The 20,651-nt window shown below is 42.9% G+C and overlaps 1 protein-coding gene across 2 annotated transcripts in view; it reads right to left on the reverse strand.

The window, feature by feature from the left end:
* Nucleotides 1-2,941: 2,941 nt before the first annotated feature.
* LOC122059973 (pentatricopeptide repeat-containing protein At4g04790, mitochondrial-like) overlaps nt 2,942-20,651 on the reverse strand; it is a 105,281-nt gene continuing 87,571 nt past the window's right edge. For both annotated transcript variants that reach the window (XM_042623083.1, XM_042623082.1), the window contains exons 12-16: nt 20,323-20,487; nt 20,075-20,202; nt 19,918-19,987; nt 3,767-3,984; nt 2,942-3,306 (exon numbers count right to left, since the gene is read on the reverse strand). In XM_042623083.1, the coding sequence (XP_042479017.1) occupies nt 3,153-3,306; nt 3,767-3,984; nt 19,918-19,987; nt 20,075-20,202; nt 20,323-20,487 (735 nt within the window). In that variant the 3' untranslated portion in view covers nt 2,942-3,152. The remainder of the gene's footprint in view (nt 3,307-3,766; nt 3,985-19,917; nt 19,988-20,074; nt 20,203-20,322; nt 20,488-20,651) is intronic.

Here is a 20,651-nt window from a genome sequence, read left to right on the forward strand (position 1 = left end):
ATCTTGACAAAGATCTCTTCATAGACCTGAAGAACCTCAAGGGGGGAGGGATTTCTACTTTTAGTAAAAACCAAGAACACTCAAAGGAGGGAAGCTAAAAACATACTATTTTTAGCAAAAAATGGATTGAACTAAATACTTGAATTGAAGATCTTCAAAGTCTTAAAGAACACTTCGAAGATCTGAACAAGATTTCAGATCTTGACGAAGATCGCCCCGAAGACTCGAAGAAACTCAAAGGGGGAGGGGAGGAGGACAGAGGGCAGAGCTTCTCTACAAGAATGCTCTTAAAGAGGCTTTGGTGTGTTTTTTTCAAGGAGAGGGAGGATATTTATGGTTTTTTCCAGCCAATGAGGTGAGGGCACACATTTTTACCCAGAGGATAATGGAAGGGCACTCTCCCTATTGCCCAGTGGTATATTTCGAAGTTTAAAGAGATTCCTTCTTCACCCAAAAATGTGAGAAGATATTTTCTTGCAAACCAATGGGGTGTGGACACACATACTTTACCCAGAGGATAATAGGAGGTAGCTCTCCCTATTGTCCAATGGTATAATTCAAAGTACGGGGAAGTGAAGATATTTTCTTGCTTTTGAAAGTGAAGAAGATATTTTCTTGCAAACCAATGGGGTAATGACACACATTCTTTACCTAGAGGGTAATAGGAGGTAGCTCTCCCTATTGTCCAATGGTATAATTCAAAGTTTGATGGGAAGTGAAGATATTTTCTTGCTTTTGAAAGTGAAGAAGATATTTTCTTGCAAACAAAATCTTTTCACAAAAATTGGGATTTTAGCAAAAAATTCGACTATCGGGAATATTTTTTGAGAACGTCGGGAAAGATATTTTTTAAAAACTAGGATTTTAGCAAAAAACCCGACTGTCGGGAATATTTTTTAGGAAAATATTGAAATGTTAAAAAATCTACAAAAGTGCCAAAAAAAGTCTGCGAGAGTGTCGGAAAGGATCTTTCTCCAAAAATGGGATTCTAACAGAAAACCTGACTACTAGTGGGATTTTCTGGGAAAACACAGGAGTGTCGGGAAAATATATTTTTGTCCAAAAATCCATTTTTTAGGAAAAAACCCAGGGAAAAATATGCCGAGGAAAATCCAGGCACCAAGTAGGTCTGTCCAGGGCTGCACAACCCTAAAAAGGGCACTACACAAAGCTGTAGGGCTCTGTACAGTGCCGGGCCAGGTCGGTCAGTGCCAGATTGGGTTGATCGCATTTGATCAGGGTTCAATTGGGGTTGGTCCGGATTTAAACAGGGCTGGTTTAGACTGATTATGGTTGGGTTGTGTACAGGTGTAGGATTGCATGCGTCGGTGTTGCCCGTGTGCGTGCATCAGTGGTGCCTGAGTGTATGCATGCATGGGCGGGGTTAGGGGGTTGTGTGCATGAGTGACGCCCATGTGTGTACATGAGAATGTGCCCGCATGGGCGGGGTTATGTGGGTATGTGCAAGGGTGTGCGCGGGGTTGTGCACGTGCATGCACGGGGGTGTGCACGAGCGTGCGGGGCCACTTCCGGGAATGATTACAGGAGATCCGTAAGTCTGATTTTGACGCACCATATATCATTGGAATCATATTTCCAAGTACTATCCATTCGTACAATCATTTTAGACTGTATTCCTTCGTATATAAAAAGTCAAAATTGGACTTTCTTCCTGCATTGGAGGTTTTTCGAGTGAGTTGGGGGCTGTTAGGGTGAGACTACCACAATTAATTGCATCTCGTCAACTGAAAGTGAAGATTTACGTCCATCATCCAAATATCATCATTGCCAGGGGAGGGTGACAAAATTAGGTGTCTACACTACTCTTTGAGGTAATGACCTTCTAGAACATAAAGACAATGACACATTCCTCGTCTTGCACACTAAGGTTGTGTTTGGCATGCATTCTTGGAATGCATTATGGACTGTTAAAAACATTTTTTAGTAAGCATTCCATTCTCAAAATTCTAAAACACGGTCAAGAATGCAATCCATTCTGGAATGGGATATTTCCCCATTCTGCATTTTGCATTCTCCATTCTCCATTCTCCAACGAATGTCGACATGCAAGCGAAGGGTTTTCACCATCCCTTGGGACTTGAGATATCGATTTAAGCAATACTATCTAAGGAAGCATTCAAAATTTTATATTTTTATTTGTGAGTTATTGATATAAAGTTGTCTGGGATTTTCACAGGAGAGATTCTGCCTATGAAGTGTTTGATAAAATGTCTGAGCATTCTAAACAAACATTTTATCCAAACAATGTTCTCATTCTCAATTAAGAACACATTCTATATTTTCAAAATGGGAATGCATACCAAACACAACCTAAAGAAAGGCGAATCCATTATGGTTTCCCAGTTTGTAAATGGTTAAACGGTTCTAAAAACCATTTGCATTGAAATCTAACGACTCTTATCTCTAATCAAAATGAATGTCGTAGCAAGGGAAATTCATTCCCAACCAACGCATGGGTGAATCATTCGATTATGGCCAAAACGTTCCTTTTAATAATCTAATATTGCATTGACATGGTAAGCAATTGTACATAAAAACTACAGCAAAGAAATTGGCTAAACACAAGAATACAATGTTAAAATGGTTTCAAAAAGTTTGGTTAAGCAGTTTCAAATCATTAGTTTAAACGGTTAAAATCAAATTGAACCGAACCAAACCAAATCAACCCATTTAAATAATTGTTTCAAAATGAAATCAGAACTGAACCATTTAATAAATGCTTTGATTTCGGTTTAGTTTTGACACCCTTTAAAATTTGGGTTGCCCGACGAACTACGTTAGTTCCTTCTATGGGGCCTGTGAGCTACGTATTGTTCCCTGTCTTGGGCCTAAGAGCTATCCATTGCTCCTCTCTTGGGCCCTTTAAACCTCCTAAATAAATAAAAGACCCAATTTCCCTTAACCCACGGTGCATGTCAAGTCATTCCAATAGTGGGGTATGCATCAGTATGAGGTGAGAGACTTCTACCAAGTAGGTGGCACAGTAATAATAATCCTAGATCGGTGTACTTTTTCTTCACCCATGTGAGAAAACTTTCTTTAAAAATAAAAAGAAAATTTCACACATCAAAAGAAAAAGGGGGACAGGAACGGGTCAACAATTTTTATACAAAGCTCGTACAAGCATAAGGTCATTTCTTCTTTTTCTTTACAGATTTGTAATTGCTGTAAACTTTTTGACATGCCATGATGACATGACGAACATGGGGATCATCTTGAGGTATTTTTTTCAGCATGTTCCTTGTAGATGTATGTTCCCCTGAAGCCAGAAGGACTTGATACATCCTGCATTACATTCAAGAATGAAACCTTTAGTGAGAGTGCCTGAGATACATTCTTTGAAAAAAAAAAAAAAAAAAAAAACGAAGATGAGATATAAAAACTAGGGAAAAAGAATGCTACCCGATAGGTGTTGGGTACGCCCAGACACATGGGGAAGTGGAACTAGGCTGATGTCCATGCTCCACTTCCCAATGTATTTAGGTGTATCCAACACTATCGGGTATCGTTCTTTCTCCCTAAAATCTATTCCGTTCAAAGTAATATAAACAACCGTTAGAAAAGACCAAATCCTGAACATTATATGGCCAAAAAACACCAAGTCTTAACACTAAAAATGTTGTGAAAACTAAAGGAGATCCATAACACCAACACCAGTAATGAATTCTAATAACCCAAACCCAAAGTTTCAGATGTGACAAAACAGTATATAAGTAGAAAGCAATAATAACAAGGACATATTCACCTTAAGTAAGTTAAGGCATTGTAGGGAAGACCGACTTTTTGATACTCATCATAAATCAACCGAGCACTTCGCGGATCTTTGGCATTTACACAACTACTGAGAAGGAAATCTAGGCTTGTTCGAGATGGAAGTATGCCAAGTTCATCCCTGAGAGCTTGGAGCAAATCCAATCCTATTTGCAGATCTGTGGGTTCCATCTCCGAAATTTGACAGAATGCCTAATGATGAGAAAAAATAACAAAAAAATATAGGTCAAATGCGAACTTAGAGTTCTCTATTTTAATAAGTCTAGCAAAGGTACAAAAGATCTAATTGGACCCTATTTTATTAAAAATTGAAATCCAACAAAAGACAAGCACATCAAGATACAGTTAAAGGAGTTCTCCAAATCAGTATCGACAAATTTCTTTTTTTGAATCAAATTGCCATTAACCTAGATCTCGTTTGAAATTTATCACAAGACGCACCGGGACAGGTTATAATTACAAAACTACAACTTCAAGGTTTTCTGGTTCAAAATTTTAAGCATTAGATTGATATATTGAAGTTATTGAATGAAATTGGATCCTGGAAATAGGAATAAAGAAGAGTAAATGTGCCTTGCCCTTCTTCCAGGAGTCTAGCTGTGGCAATGGAGTTGAATTGTTCTATCTGCCTCAAAACTTGGCTGGGTACTATTGCAAAGTCATCACATCATAGAATGTGTTAATGGGGACATGTTACAGGGTGGTTCCAAGTTCCAACTAAGAAACCTACCAAGCCAAAGTGGATAGACAAATTACGGAGTCAAATAACTGAGACTTGAGACCTTGTGCTGGTCATTCATCAGATACTCCCGATCATGCTAGCGAAAGCGCACATTCTAAAATGCCCATGAGGTTCCTTTCTTGACATCATAAAACCATTGCAAACCATTCGTTATCCTTTGTAACTAAGTACTACTACACTCACCAAGTGTCTACTGCCCATGGTTTAAAGTATCTCCGATATGATACGATACCCTTCTGATACGTATCTTAAATTTAGTCAACCGATACGGTGACCGATACCGATACTTTAATCCTTGATCCTTAGCATATCTTAGCATATCTCCGATACATATCTTAAATTTAGTCAACCGATACAGCGGCCGATACCGATACTTTAATCCTTGCTACTGCCCTTACATCCAAAGCATCTAAGCCCCATCAATTGATACCACAATTGATTGGCCTTTCATTTCATATCTATCCTTATATTAAAGCTTCTCCCAATTCCTCTATTTGTATTACAGCCTATTCACTTATGCCACTGAAGAGATCCAGTTTAGCAGGCATTAACAATTTATTTTGGTATCCAGACCTATGTGGCAAACCATCCCATAATGTTCAGTTTCTGATGAAAACTCTCACCTCCATAGAAGTCTTCTGTCTTCCTTTGTTATCCTTCTATTCCTCCTCAAATTAGGAAGGGTGCCATGTCTCACTCTTTTCATGGCCCCTTCCTTCAGCAGCCACATTTGTTTCTTTAACACGATTCTTCAGTGAGAATTCGGTTTCCTCATCATTCATGGTTGATTCCCCACTCTTGTGACTCTTGTGGAATCCATCTTTATCACACCCTCTCTCTCTCTTCTATTACACTTCGGCATGATTAAGGTATCTGTAATTCACAATTGGTTTATTAACCCTACTATTCTTGTTTTTTGCCTTAGAAGTTCCAAAATCCTTTTTTCCCAGTCCAATAAACCCTATCCTACCGCAAAATTTCTATCCTGATTCCTATCTATATTTTTGTCCCAATCTTCAATTATAAGTGTTGAGTTACAAGGGGTATTTTGGTCTTATTATTCTTTTTAGTTGTTTTATGTTAGGTTGCGCAGGGTACATGGGTATTTTAGTCCCTGGTGTCTTTTCACTATAATATATATAGAAGGGAAGGGCCCTGCGGCTAGGTAATCCATTCTAACCGCAGGCAGCCTCCCACGGTTTGGCTGTCCTCTCTTCTCTTCTTCCTTCTTTCTTCTTCTTCACTCTTTGCCTTGGTTTGGTTGCAGGATTCTAACATGGTATCAAAGCTTCTGTAATCAGATCAAGGGTTTCTCATTCTCTCTTCTGCTGATATCTTTTTCTTCTTAAAACCTTATGGTGCGCAGCCACCTATTGCTGCATCTATTATGATTTAAACCTCCTTCCTCATCAATGGAGTGCTTTCCTACTATGGTGATCTTAAGTTTTCCGATCTACAGTTGTGGAAGAACAAGTCGATTTCCCCCCGATTTCAAAAATCGATTATCTTTCAGGTTTTCCCGAAAATCGATCTCTCTTCAGGGTTTTGTATCCTGTGATTTTTGTTTGATGGCTGATTACTTGGATGTGTTGGGTCCTTCATGCATGGCTGCTGCTATTAGATCTTCCAGAATCTATGCCTCTACAGATAGGTGACTTCGATTTTTTTATGCTCCATCAAAACCTTGCAAGATCGATTTTTCTATCTATGGTTAGCTGCTTTTTTCTTTTTTTTTTCTGATTCTTCAAAACCTTGCAAGGCTGATCTCGATTGTTTTTGGGACTAATGGTTTTCTCCACTGCTGCTGCCCCCTACTTGTCTCATTATGGCTAAGATCAAGTTGACTACCCCCCCCCTCCATGGATAATATGAATGTCACCATCGCATATATCAAACACAAATGGAGCTCCAACTTTTTACTTGGGCTCAGGCTGTGAGAGTTTACATTATGGCCAAAGACAAGCTCAAGAATATTACATCTGTTCTACCTGCCTCTGATGATACAGGTAGGGTGAGTGGATGAAGGAAAATGCTATCACCCTCATCTTGTTATGGAACAGTATGGAGCCGTATATTGCTGGTAATGTTATGTTCCACACCACTGATAAGGATGCTTGGGACGACTTGAAGGACACATTCTCAGGAGACGAATAGGACTTGTATTTATGATCTTTATGGGAATTTGTTTCAACTTCAGCAGCCTAACAAGTCTCTCCAAGATTACTACAGTGCCTTTAAAGGCATGGTTGAAGAGTTGAACGTTTTTCAGCCTCTTACCATTGATATTGAGAAGCTTAATGAATTTTTTTTCTCCAAATTCTTAGCTGGTTTGAATCCTGACCTGAAGGCTGTAAAGGGTTACTTGTTGGCGAGACAGTTCATACACTTGCTGATACCTATCTCACCTTCAGCCTGCTGTCTCTCCTACAAAATCTGATTCCTCCACTAAGGGTAGTTTGCGTTTACTGCTGGTCGTGGCTGTGGCAAAGGTCACAGGGGGAGGTCACAAGTCTGATGGCCGCGGTTTTGGTGGACAGAAGACCAATTGATAGCGTTCTTATTGTGGCAAGTCTAATCACACTATTGAGACTTGTTGGGCCAAGCATGGCAGGCCAGAATGGGCTCATCAGTTAGCCAATCATGCAACGTTTAATGGAGGCAATGATAAAGTATCAATCAGTGATCCCATACGAAGAGCCTCCTCAGGTGGTTCCTCTACCACTCTTTTGTTACGTGATGGCATCACTCAGTTATTGAGGCGTTTATAGAGTCTTGAGACATTCAATAATACATCTACTGGGGCTTCTCCTTCCATTGCTTCCTTAGCTTGTACAGGTACACCCATGGTTCTATGTATTGGTACTGGCTGAGATCGATACCGATACCTAACTGATCCAGGTCGGGTATCAGAATCGGTTTAGGGGTAAAATCATGAAAATCTTATACTTTTAGTCAAAAGTAAGGGCAAAATTGACCGATCCGGACCAATGATCGGATCAGTATTGGTAGATACTGATACTGATATTTAAATCCTTGGCTACACCCGCCTTCTTTACCATTACTTCTCCTCTCTGGATTATTGATTCTGGGCCTTCCGCTTATAAAACTGGTAGGTCTTCTTTGTCTACCTCCTTAGTCTGCGAAGGATCAAAGATCCCAACTCTGTGGGCATCCTCAATCTTATCTCAAAACTTGTTTCCAAACAAAACAACATTTGGGTCTCTTGGGTTTACTTCTATCTCCCCAATAATTCCCTTTGGTCTGCTCCCCTCACCTCGGATGCTTCCTGGGTGTGGCGCAAAATCCTCCAACCTAGGCCTATCGCCCTGAATGCGATTCAATCCAATATTGGGGACAACTCTTCCACATTCTTTCGGCTAGATAATTGGCACCCAGATGGTATCCTTTCTTGGCCCAAGATGCGTCTAGTCCTCAGAGATTGCTAACGACTCTCCAGTCTCCTCCATTATCTCCAATGGTTCCTAGTTTATTCCCCTTTCTTCCTTTTCCCACTGCCATCTAGTCTGCACTTCCTTCCTTGCCTCCTCATGGTGGTAGGGACTGCATCGTTTGGTCCCCTCTTCCTTGGGAAGCTTCTCTTCTTCCTCTTCTTGGCACCTGGTTTGCTGCCATAGTCCATCTGCCCCTTGGCATAAAGTTGTTTGGTTTAAATCTTATATCCTTGTCCACAGTCTCACTGTTTGTAGAGCTCTCTCGAATTGCCTCCCCACCCAATCCTTCCTTATTTATCGCCATATCCTTGTTCCTCCTATTTGTTGCCTGTGCTGGAATGGTTCTGAAGACATCAATCACCTCTTCTCTGAATGCCATTTCTCTAGCTCCACTTGGAAGTGTGTCCTGGAAACATACTGGCTTGCTAGAAGAAGGCCCCCCTTTAAAAATAATGGATTTGGATTGACATGTCCTTTACTAGATACTCAATCTGTGACAATGCCGGAAAGCTAGCATTCTGTACTTAATCAGTTATATTTGGATGGAGAGAAATCTTCGAAGATGGACTTCCAACTCTAGATTTTTTGATAAGATTTGAAATTCCATCTACTTAGACGTCTCCTCCAAACTTACTGCGGTTACTAGCCGCCCTATTGCGGACTCTCTTAGGAATAGATTATTGCTTCCTGGGGATCACCTTCATCTCTTTTGTCTCCCCATCCCACCCTCAGGGGTGTAACCTCTTTTGGTTGCAATTAGCTCCCTTTAGAGCCTCTTCTTTTTCGCTTCAGGGCCTTTTATATCCCCCCTTTTCCTTTGTTATTAATTCCTTATCCAACCCAAAAAAAAAAAACTAAGGCATGCTTGTTGATTGCATTCGATTTCATTATGGAAAGTGAAACTACTAAAGAATGGCAAAGGCATGATTTTCTTTTCCACGGTCGGAGGGAAATTCTCATTCTTTTTCAAGGTCAGTTGGTAGGTCAGGTCAAGTTGTTAAGGGAGGATCCCTTCTTCCTCCATATGAAAGGAAGGAAGGTTTTTCAATTCCCCAATCTATAGGATGAAGTAGAGGACCTCTTTCCTTTTTGGGAAGGTTGAAGAGTGATCACAAAAAGAACAAGCTGAAGAAAATTGTTATCTAACATTTTTCCCATCTCACTGTGTCTTCTAGGATCTTCACATGAGAGAAGGTGATTGGTGGAGGATTGAGAAGTATGAACTGTACTACCACATTTGTGGTGCTCCTACTTCTTCTGCTGCTACTTATACTGTTTGTGGTGACTCCTTTCCAATGGCATTGTCATTTAGGCCATGTATCGTTGTCTAGGTTAAAACTTTTGTTTCTCCATTTCAAGTCTTTCTCTAAATTATAATGTCAAGCTTGTGAGTTGGGAAAGCATCATCAATCTTCCTTTCCTTCTCATTTTATGGCTCGTAGTCCGTCTTTATTTTCTTTAGTCCATTTGGATATTTGGGGTCCATATCGGGTCAAAAATAGGCATGGGTTTATTTATTTTGTGACTTTTGTGGACGACCATTCTCGTCTCACTTGGTTGTACCTCTTTAAGGATTGATTGAAGTTTTTATCTATGTTTCAAAGATTTTATAATAAAGTAAAAACTCAATTTGATATCCCTATTAAAAATTTTTGTTCTGATAATGCTTTGGAATTTGTTCAAAAGAAAATTCTGATTTTTGTTCTACCCATGATATGATTCACCAAATCAGCTATGCCTACACTTCAAAGCAAAATGGGGTGGCGAAAAGCAAAAATAGACATTTATTAGAGGTAGCCCGTGCTATTATATTACATATGGATGTTCCTAAGCAATTTTGGTGTTATGGAGTTTTAATTGCCTGTTGTTTAATTAATCGCATGTTATATCCTATTCTTGCCAATAAATCCCTGTTTTCTGTTATGTTTCCTAACTCACCCTCTTTCTCCTTTTTTTTAAAGATGAATAAAAATCCATTACTGAAGAAAAAAAAAAATTAAATACAAGGAGGGGAGAGAGGGGGGAGGGAGAGACTACGAAAGGAAGGGCCCTGACAAGGAGGGAATAGAAGGGAGAAAATCCTAGGGGGGGCGGAGACCAACAACTAAAAGCAAAAAAAGGAGGCAACACTCAAAGGGGGCGGGGGGAGGACAAAATGGAAAGAGGGAGGCCCCAGGATACACTAATGAGCCTGTTCCTTGGGGAGTCCCTAATTGGCTTCAACCTAAAGGTGAAAAGCTTGCGGCGGACATCAAAAGAGATGGCTTTCCAAATTATGCCAAAGGAGTAAGAGTTGGAAGTCCATCTTTAGAGATTCCGTTCCATCAAGATGTGACAAATGGTGGTGCAAAAAGCAAGTTTTCAAGCGGAGTCACAGATAGAGGAGCCAGCAAAGGTCATATCCACCCAAATCCATTCTCTACAAAGGGGAAGGGGAGTTCTTCTGGAAGGCTAACAAATGGTGAGGAATTTTTTCCAAATAGTGGAGGAGGAGGAACAAAAAAAGAAAAGATGGTCAACATCCTCTGTTGCAATCCAACAAAAGCAGCAGGAAGGAGGCACACTGATGTGCCTATAAAGGGGAAGGATGGCGTGGGAAGGCAGTTGGTCATAGTGCACCAAGCAGTGAAGCTATGGCAAGCGATGTGCCCTTTGAACCAGATGATTTTGTGCCAAGGGGAGATTTGGCTAGAGGGGCGGATAAGGTTCCAAGTTGAGGCAGAGGAGAATTTCCTAGAAGGGGAAGGGATCCAGGAGATGGGGTCGTCTCTTCCTTGATGACCGGGAGGGATAAGGGGCAAGGAAGACCAGATATCAGAGAGGGGGTGGAGATGGGGGTCACCAGACTCCATTGTGAATGATTGAGGAGATAGTCGCATTCCTCGCAATGCCAAAAGAGTAGATGATTGCGGGGGAGAGAATCGAGAGGAAGATGCCAGCAGGGTGCCAAGGGTCAAGCCAGAGACTGGTGCTGGAACCGTTGGCAATGGAAAAGGAGATGGCCCTAAGGGCAGAGGGTCTAGTGAGAAGGATGTTGCGCTAGAACCAAGAGGCATCAGAATTAGGGGAAATTGTCCAAATGGAGTTATTTTTAAGCAGATGGGAATAGACCCAAGAAACCTAGATGCTATTCTGCTTGGAAGTAATTCTCCAGATGAGCTTGAGAGTGCTGACAGAGGTAACCTCTTTGATCCTTCTCAATCCTCCTTCGAATTTAGGGAGGTAAACGGAGGCCCAGTTGAGGGGATGGAGGAACTTGGAGGAATCAATGCCCTTCCAAAGGAAGGAGTAGAAGAGGGATTCCGATTCCATGGCTTTGATGGTGGATTGGGGAAGGACAAGAACACCAGACCAATAAAGGTAAAGGGATCGAAAGATCGATCTAGTGAGCTCAAGATGACCCGCATAGGAGAGGAGCTCGCCTCTCCACAGCTGAGGACACTTTTTGATGAGGTCAAGCATAGGAGTACAGTGATGTGCGGTTAAGCAGATGGAGATGAGAGGCAACCCAAGGTATTTAACTGGGAGGGATCCTAGAGAAAACCCAGTGAGCTACAAGAGATGAGATTTAGTGGAGTTGGAGACTCCAGAGAGGAAAAGGCGGGATTTGAGAAGATTAATATGCAAACTGGAGTGGGACTCAAAGAGGCAAAGGGAAGTTAAGATGGTGGAGATGGAAAGGGGCTTAGCTTTAAAAAAAATCATAAGGTCGTCAGCAAAAGCAAGATGCGAGAGGAGAAGAGATTTGCACTTAGGGATGGGAGAGATGAGGTAAAGATCAATAAAGAATTGAATGGATCGAGAGAGGAATTCAAGGGCAAGAGAGAAAAAGGGGGAGAGGGGGCATCCTTGTCGGATGCTGACAGAAGAGGGGAAATAGCCCATCAGGCTACCATTAACAAGGACCGAGAAGCGAACAGAGGAGATACAGGAATCAACCCCAAGGGGGTAGCCGAGTTAGTAAGGGACCTTCGCCTCAGGAAGCGTGTGGTTCTGAGTTCGACTCCTCTTACCTCCTTGGGGCCACTCACACTGGGTCGTTTACTGCTCTTCACTGCTTTTAGTGAAAGTTGAATAATTCTCATTTAACCTTAGTATGACCCGATCCACGCAGTTGTGCGGTCAGTATGGACCTTTAGGATTAGTCAGGCCGAAGGCCTGGATACTCGTCATTTAGAGGACTTTGGAAATGAAGTCCCATCGGATGGAGTCAAAAGCTTTACGGATGTCGATCTTGAGAAGAGCAACAGAGGAATGAGATTTCCTATCAAAACCTCAGACAATTTCATGGCAAAGGATGATATTGTTCACGATGCTTCTTCTAGCAATGAAGGCGGATTGGTTAGGGCTGATGAGAGCATCAATGATAGTCCGGATCCTGTTGGCCAGGATCTTGGCAACAAACTCATAAAGAAGGTTGCAAAGGGAGATGAGTCTGAAATTGGGCAGGGAGGAGGCATGAGACGCTTTAGGAATAAGATAGAGAAAGGTGTGATTGATACCCATGATTTGGTCTGGGGTAAGGAAGAAGTCGCGGATGGCTAAGATGAGATCAAACCGGATAATATCCCAGCAAGCAGTGAAGAAACCCATGCTGAACCCATCCGAGCCAGTAGCTTTGTTTGCTCGGTGGGAGAGGATGGCCATAGTAATTTCATCATCAGAGGGAATGGAGTGGAGGGAGGGGATAAGATGAGGGGGTGCAAATTTACTGAAGAGGTCAGGAAGAAAAGGGTCAGAGGAGGGGGAGAGAGCGGGGTGCATGAGGTCCGAGAAGTAAGAGATAGCATCCGCTTTGATTTCATCAGGAAGTGGAGGGGAGTGCCATCACGGTGAGAGAGGACCTAGATGGAATTATGATTCTACCTGGCTTTGAGGGAGCAGTGGAAGAAGGCAGTGTTGGAGTCGCCCAATTCAAGCCACTTGATCCTAGATTTCTGGCGAAGGAAGCTTTCTTCTTGCTCAAGGAGGGAGGAGAGCTCAGAGGAGACCAACTTCTCTTCCTCGGCAAGGCCAACATTTTGGAGATCACCTAGGAGCCTGGAATGAATAGAGTTGAGCTTGTCTTTGCAAGAGGAAACTCTGGAGGAAATGTTCCCAAAGGAGGAGTTTCAATTCTTTATGGCCGATTTGACATTTTTAAGTTTTCTGGAGAAGGCAATAAGAGAGGTGGAGAAAGCATGAACGGGGATAGACCAAGCCTGGCTGACAATGGAGAGGAAGTCATTGTGGGAGGTCCAAATATCAAAAAATTTGAAATGTTTTGGGCCGAAGGAGATGGATGTGAAGGGAAACGAGGCCGTGGTCTGAGATGCTAGGAAGATCGAAAATGCAGTGGGAAGAGGGGAAGCAAGAGAGCCAGGTCTAATTAACTAAAGCACAGTCAAGTTTGCAAGCAACATGAGAGTGGCCATTCCGGCAGTTGTGCCAAGTCAGCTTAGGGCCAGACCATCAAAGATCATCCATACCAATGTCATCAATGCAGTTATTGAAAGGGTCAACGGATGAAGGGTCCATGGGGAACCCCCAATCTTTTCATAACTGAAGCAGACAATATTGAAGTCTCCACTGTTTTCCCAGGGAAGGGGGTCAGAGGAAAAGGCAATAGATCTTAGATCATCCCAAAGGGGGATCCGCTCAGGAGCCCAATTAAGGGCATAAATGAATGTGAAAAAGCAGTTGTTAGCTCCAGAAGGATCGGAGATAGACCGATGCAAGAGTTGGGGATAGAGGAGATGGTATTGACAAAGAGCTTAAGCAGATTCCAAAGAACCCAAATGTGACCATTAGAGAATTGGAAGTAGGTGAAAGACCGGGAGGGACCAATTTTCTTGGCAATAACACGGGCATTTGGCTCAAGAACTCTAGTCTCTAAGATGTAGCAGAGGTTAAAGTGAGGATTGAGGCATACTTTGCTAGGGAATTCAGGCCCCGAACATTCCAAATAGACCAAAAGGGCCGTTGGAAAGGAGGGAAGAGGGGGTAATAGGCTCAGAGGAGCGGGAGGGGATATCAGAACCCGATTTGGATTTTGATCGGCGATTACACTCATGGAGAGAAGGCTGGGGAGGACTAGGATGGTTTGGGGTGGAGGGCCTGCGGGTGACAAGGAGTGTTGCAAGGAGGAATGGACTGTGTGGATTTGGATGGAGGGGGCTTCTGCTTGGTGGTGTGGGGGGAGGTAGGGTGAGGGGAATTGGGGATGCAGAGAGCATTGTCGGTTGGGTGTAGGAAATAGGAATGTTTGTAGAATTGGCAGCATTGATTACATCATCACCAAGGGTGGTTTTGGCAAGGGGCTGGTCAATAACCACAGGGGATGCCCGAGAAGACCTAGACGCAACATCAGAAGCAGGTAGGGTAGCAGCCGCAATGGAGGAGTCATTTGATTGATCAACAACAAACGAGTCTATATACACAGGAGGGGCTTATGCAGACCTGAGATCAGCAGTAATAGGAGTATAAAGTTGAGGCACAGGCACGTCATTTGTTAGCGAGGTGAATGGTAACGACACAAAATGGGTCTATGCGCATTTGAGAAGACTAGCAGAAATATCGCCAATTTGAGCAAGATGGGCTTGCACAGACTAGAGAACAGAGGCTGACGAATCCAAAATGTCATCAGGAGGCTGCACAACATTGAGATGCAAGGGGCAGGAGGCCAGGGTCCTTGCAAAGGAAGTCGTGGCAGAGCAGTTGAGGAAGTCATGGCAGTGCAAGTTGAGGAGGCGGATGGTGAGGTCCCAGAGGCCATGGGGCCCAAGGGAAGGCAAGATAGGCGGAGTAGATTTGGGAAGTAAACCATCAACAGAAACCAGGGAGGAGACGGTAGACTGGGGGCCGGAGGATACAAGAGCTAGGAGGCCCGAGGAGGTAGAGGCGGGCGAGGAAGACAAAAGGGGTGGATACCCGTTGGGTTAAGAGGAGAAGAGGTTAATGGAGATGAGGATCGGGTTTACGTTGGAGGAAAGGGTTGAGTTGCAAGGTAATGTCAAGAAGGGAGGTTTAGGAGGGCTGAACGGTTGGGAGCGGTTCAAGGGGCTGTGGTTTGGCCGGTTTAGAGTGGAGACAGTTTGGCTAGAGTTTAGTGAAGGGTAAGGGAGGAGGCGACAAAGGCAACGGTGGGCTCCTCAAAGGAGGTGAGAGGCAGGGGAAGGATGGGAGAGGTACGCGTATAAGAGGGGAAGTGGTTTAAAGGACTCGAGGAAAAGGTGGTGATGTGGGTCACGGAGGACAGGGCTGCTCGAGCAATGCAACAAGGAGCTATGTTCGAGGCATGGGTGCAAGTCTGCAAGGGCAGCAGCATGAGTGTCTCTAGCAGATCTCGAGGAGACATCAGAATCGCCATCAAAACCTGACGAGGCCAGCAGAGAAAACCTGTTAAGTCCAACAGATTTAAGTGTAAGATCCAAAGGCCCGATGGAGGAGGGGCGAGAATCAAGGCTGAAATCGTCAGAGGCCTTCTGAAGGGCCATTCTACTTCATTCCGATGATGGCGGTTTTTGGAGATTCTGGTTTATTTTCTATGCAAAATAGAGGGGAACATGCCCTAGAAGGGGATCTGGATGGGGGAGCCATCGTAGCCTAAGAGGTATAGATTGGTGCTTCTCTTGCAGCATTGAAGGAGGTGCAAAGGGTGGTTTGATGACTAAAACCTTACATGAAGTACACTGAGGGGGGGATCCATTCATGGATCCAGCTCCTCTCCTTAGCGTCAATCGCCCAGGTTTTGCCCATAGCTACCTGGGCAATTGACATGTGTCCATAAATCATTCAATAGTTGTGCTTGTTTTCACAGAAAAACCACCCATCCTGAGATTGCTAACCCATACCCGATTGTTCTCCTCGGACCCATCTGAGATTTCTCCTCTCATCTCTTCTTCTTCGACAATTTGGTAGGTTGTATTTCTCTCTGTTGAGCTTTTATAAGCACATAAACACTTCAGACAGTAACTAAGAGAGAGAGAGAGAGCGAGAGAGAGAGAGAGATGCAAAAGGAGAAATTTGGCAAAAGGGGGTTCAGACCCAACGTCGCTTCGGCTCGAGAGCAACACCACCGTTTCCTGCTTTAATAGGAAAAAGGTCACATTCATAGGCGGTTGCTCGTCTTGCGGCTCCAAGAAGCGAAGATGCCAAGTTACATAAGAACCAAGAACCTGTAATTCATTAAGCCTGCAACAACCTGTCCCCTTCTCATTTTTGATCCTGTTGTGGTTCCAATCTCATTGATGCCTTCACCAAAGAGCAACAAATTACGACTGTGATGAAGCATCCTCTCTCTCCATTGCCCTCCGGTGAAATTATCGATAATGTCGGTGGTATTTCAGTAAAAACAGAGTCGACATGTGAAGATATTCCTCCTGAAGCTTTCAAGAAGTCGAAGTGTGCAAGGGTTAGCATATAACCTTGGTCTCTTACACTCCTTTGCATTTCTACCTGGAAATGGGTTTTACCTCTGTGAAGCAAAACCAGAAACCATGCCTCTGTTCTTAGGGTCTCGGCAGTTTGGGAGAGAAGAGATCGGAAGAGGAGAAAAGATCGGCAGTTGGGGATTTCTGTAGGGTCGCCTTCAATCACCAGCGTCGGCAAAACAGTCTCTGCAACTCCTTCAGTGGGCTTCCACCCTCTCGTATGGGTAAGGATTAGCCTCCGGTATGGGTTACTGATAAAGGTGGGTGGTTTTTTTCTGGGCAAAGATTGAGAGCCGTTGGATCCATCATGTACACGTGTCGTCTTCCCAGGTAGACCTATGCAAGACCTAGGTGATCGAGGAGGAGCCGGATCTGCCATTTATAGTGCACCGATTGAATGGAGTGACCCTCTTCATCAATAATGGTGATTGCAGCAGGAGTAATCGATTCAGGAGTGATCTCGATGCAGATACGAGCGAAGGAGATTCTATCCATTTTTTTTATTCTATGATCGGAATAGAGGGGTTTTCCAATTATGGATCCAATGATGCTTAGGCCTTTTGCACACCAGAAGTGGAGAGGCAAGCTCTGTAGGGGACCCACATAGGGATGTGATGGAGGTCCACTTTGCTAAGAATTGAGTATTGGTCCCATTGTATTAGGAAAATGGGTTTTCTGCCCACCTACCATAGCCCTTCTTCAAGAGCAGTGATTTTATCTGATTCCTCAGAGAAGTAAAAAACAAAGATCCCATTATCCAGCAGAAACATGGACATAGAACCGAGAAGCCTCCATTGCTAAGATAAGGAGGTCTTGACAATGGAGAAGGGGGGCGGCTACCCAGAAAACTGTCGATCACACAGTTCTTCTAGCGGGAGATTTCTTGCTCGAGTAGCCCAGAAGGGCAAAGGCCCACCTATCGTTGATAATGGAGGGAGGTACGAAGTGCAGGGAAAGGCCAGAGTTGGAGGGGTGGGAGGGGAAGGAAGAGGAGGCAACAGAATTCCAAGGTTTAGGGAGGACAAAGGAAGGAGGAACGAGAGAGGGTGAAGCGCCTGGAGAGGAGATGACGTTGGGGGGGAGGGAAGGGGAAGGAAAGGTTGCAAGGGGGAGGGAGGAAGAGGGAGGGAGGTTCCGACGGTCCCAGCCATCAAAAAGAGGTCAGACATGAGGGTGGGGGGAAGATCAGGGAGGCATGGAAGAGGGTCGCTGTCCTACCCTCTTTCTCTTTACTGCCTCATGTGTTTGGTTTTGTGTGTTTTGTGCACAACTTACATTCACATTCTAATAAATTGTTTCCTCGATCCACGAAGTGATTTTCCGGGTTTCCCTCTTACTAAAAAGGGCTGTGGGTGTTATGATCCGGTTACCCAAAAGTATTTTGTTAGTGGTAATGTGTCCTTTTAGGGCACTTCTTTTTTCTTTTTTTTCTTCCCAAACATCTTACTTTGGGGACGAGTGGACTACTACTGAGCCTCCTCCCATTCCCAGTCTGAGCATTTCCTACGTTAGACTGGCAGGGTCTTTTTCCCTTATTTTATATACAATTGGACGTATGACCATAGTTGTTAAGACACCTAGGCATCTTTGTCTGGATTGGCACCTTGGTCGCTAGGCGTCGTGACAACTATGCGCAAAACTATAGCCTACTTCAATTGATGCGAGAATTCAAATCCTCCAGTTCGTTTTTCATCTTAGTAACCAATGATCTGGTCCGAATAAGGTTTTTGAGAATCAAAGATCGAGAAGAATCAAGACATTTATTCAATATGAGTAATGCAAAGACAAGTATTATCAAGTATGAAAGAATGGGTTACCAGTAGCAAGAGCTGATTTTGAACCAGTGGCTTGAGGCAGCAGTATCCAGGGTAAAATGAAGATGAGGTAGAGGCACCTAAATTGTTGGTAGTAGCAAGCAGGTTTTGAAGAGCAAATATTACACTAGCCGGAATGGAGGAATAACTTTCGCTAGAGAGACCAGCTGTTGAGATGGGGCAGTATTCGCTTGTTGGCATTGAAAGCACCACTCAATGATGTGCCATTGCATTTGCAATGCAAGCGACAACATTTTTTTCTTTGAGTTCAAATTAGATTCTGGTTGAATGAGAACAAAACTATATTTCCAGAGACAAATGGACCAAGTTTAAAGGCAGACTGCTGACGTGTTTCCTCTTGCATGACCATAGCCATTGCCTCATCAACAGAGGGAAGATCTTAGGTTGAATGGAGCCATGAAGGAGAGAACATGATAAAATCTGCTCGAAGGCCCATAAGAAGAAAGACATTTCTGTGTGTTCAAGGACGACAGCCGTTTCACCAGAATGCTAAGGAGTCAAGAGTGCCATCTAATCCCAAATGGCGCACAACTTAGGGTAAACATTATGCACTGATAGATCATGCTGACAAATCTCATGGAAATCTTGTTCAAGTTGAACAGTGGTCAGCAACAAGAATATACACCTCTTCGAGCATGTGCCACTTTGGTAATTCCAACGATTTGTTTAAGCCATACAAATTGTGACCTGGATCTCGCAGACATTTCAATTCCAGCGAATGATGATGCTATCGCTTCAATCCGATTAATTCTTAACAAATTAGAATCCACAATTTGTGAGGCCGTTCGAGCTATATAAGAAATTGTCAATTAATAGTAAGGTAAATCAATTACTTCGGGAACTCCATATATTTGTTAATTTTTAATTCCCTGTAATGACTTTGTCAGTCCAAAGCTATGACATGCTTGCCTTAGATCCTTGTGTTTTCACTCATATGTCAGTTATGAGACACATTTTAACTCACTCACCATCTAAACACCCATTCTTGCTTAGTTTTAACTTCAATTGGATAATCTAAAATGGGTGACATACACATGAATCGAATTTCAAATGACTCTCATACTGGAAATACTGCACTGCAGTGGAGTGGTTTTTACCGACCACAATCATGGACCAGGATATCATACGGAATCTAGTGAAGTTCAGTTACTTTTGGAGCCTAAAAACTTACATCTCCAACAAGAATCACAACATATAAACACTCAATAATATTCGAAATTATATCTTCTCTTTAGGGATTGCGGACATATTGAAGTAAGAAAAACAACTGTAATGTAAGAAACACTAATAGGACCACCAATAGGACTAATATGAGAGAATTATACATCATAATAAACAAAAAAAAGGGTATACCCAGTGCATGAGGCTCCTGCCACTGCTGGGTCTAGGAAAGGTCATAATTGTATGCAGTATTACCCCACTTTGCGGAGAGGCTGTTTACCGACTCAAACCTGCGACCACTAGGGCACAATGGAGCAACCTTACCATTGCACCTCGGTCCACCCTCAGTTATACATAATCAACTAGTTATTTTATTTCTTTCTACTCCAGCAGCTAAGCTAGACTTCAACATGTGAGTTTGGTTGCAATACAGGCATCCACCAGTTGAGCTATTCAATAAACCCAGTTGATTACTTACGAAGAAGTTTATATGCAATAAAACAAGGGAAGAGATAGAGAGAAACCTGATCTAACACAGCATCGGTACCCAATTCATCTTTATCCTTTAACTGCTTGAGTAAGTCAACAGCAGAACTAAACCAAATAATGCATAAGTGTAAGGAGAAAGAGATAATATGAAAGCAAATACATAGAAAAGTAGAGAATATGGCATCAGTGCACCTCAGATGCTTGTATCGGATACAATATTGCACAACTCTGCCACACCCATCAAACCACATGACAAGGTCATTCAACTCCCTGAGCAGCTCAAACATTCTACTCAACTCCCCTTCAGTTTGAATGTGTTCCTATCAATAGGGAAGAAAGAGCAAAATATAAAAGCATTACAAGTGAGCCAGTAGGTAGAACTAACATTCATGAATAGTAATATAAAAAAATGGTGATAATAATAAGATGTTTCTTGTTACAATGAGGTTTAAAATGGCCTTGGGCTCCACAATACAATCAGCTTGCTTTATTTCTTCATATATTTTAAGCGCATCTACTGTTTGCCCAGATGTGGCAAGAGCTGATACTAACACACTCTTAATTTCATTTATGTTCTTCACTGGAATCCCTTGCTCCAAGACCACCTATTACCAAAAAGGATGAAATAAAAAATCAAGTCAGATAATTTTCATCAAGTATTAAATAAAGCCATGGATCATGGTGAAGATTGCTAAGAGCAGCATGGTTCCTACCCATTAAGAAACTTGAAAATGGGGGAGGGGCATACAGTATTTGCAAAAAAAAAAAA

This window comes from Macadamia integrifolia, chromosome 13 (assembly GCF_013358625.1).
Source record: "Macadamia integrifolia cultivar HAES 741 chromosome 13, SCU_Mint_v3, whole genome shotgun sequence".
NCBI lineage: Eukaryota > Viridiplantae > Streptophyta > Magnoliopsida > Proteales > Proteaceae > Macadamia > Macadamia integrifolia.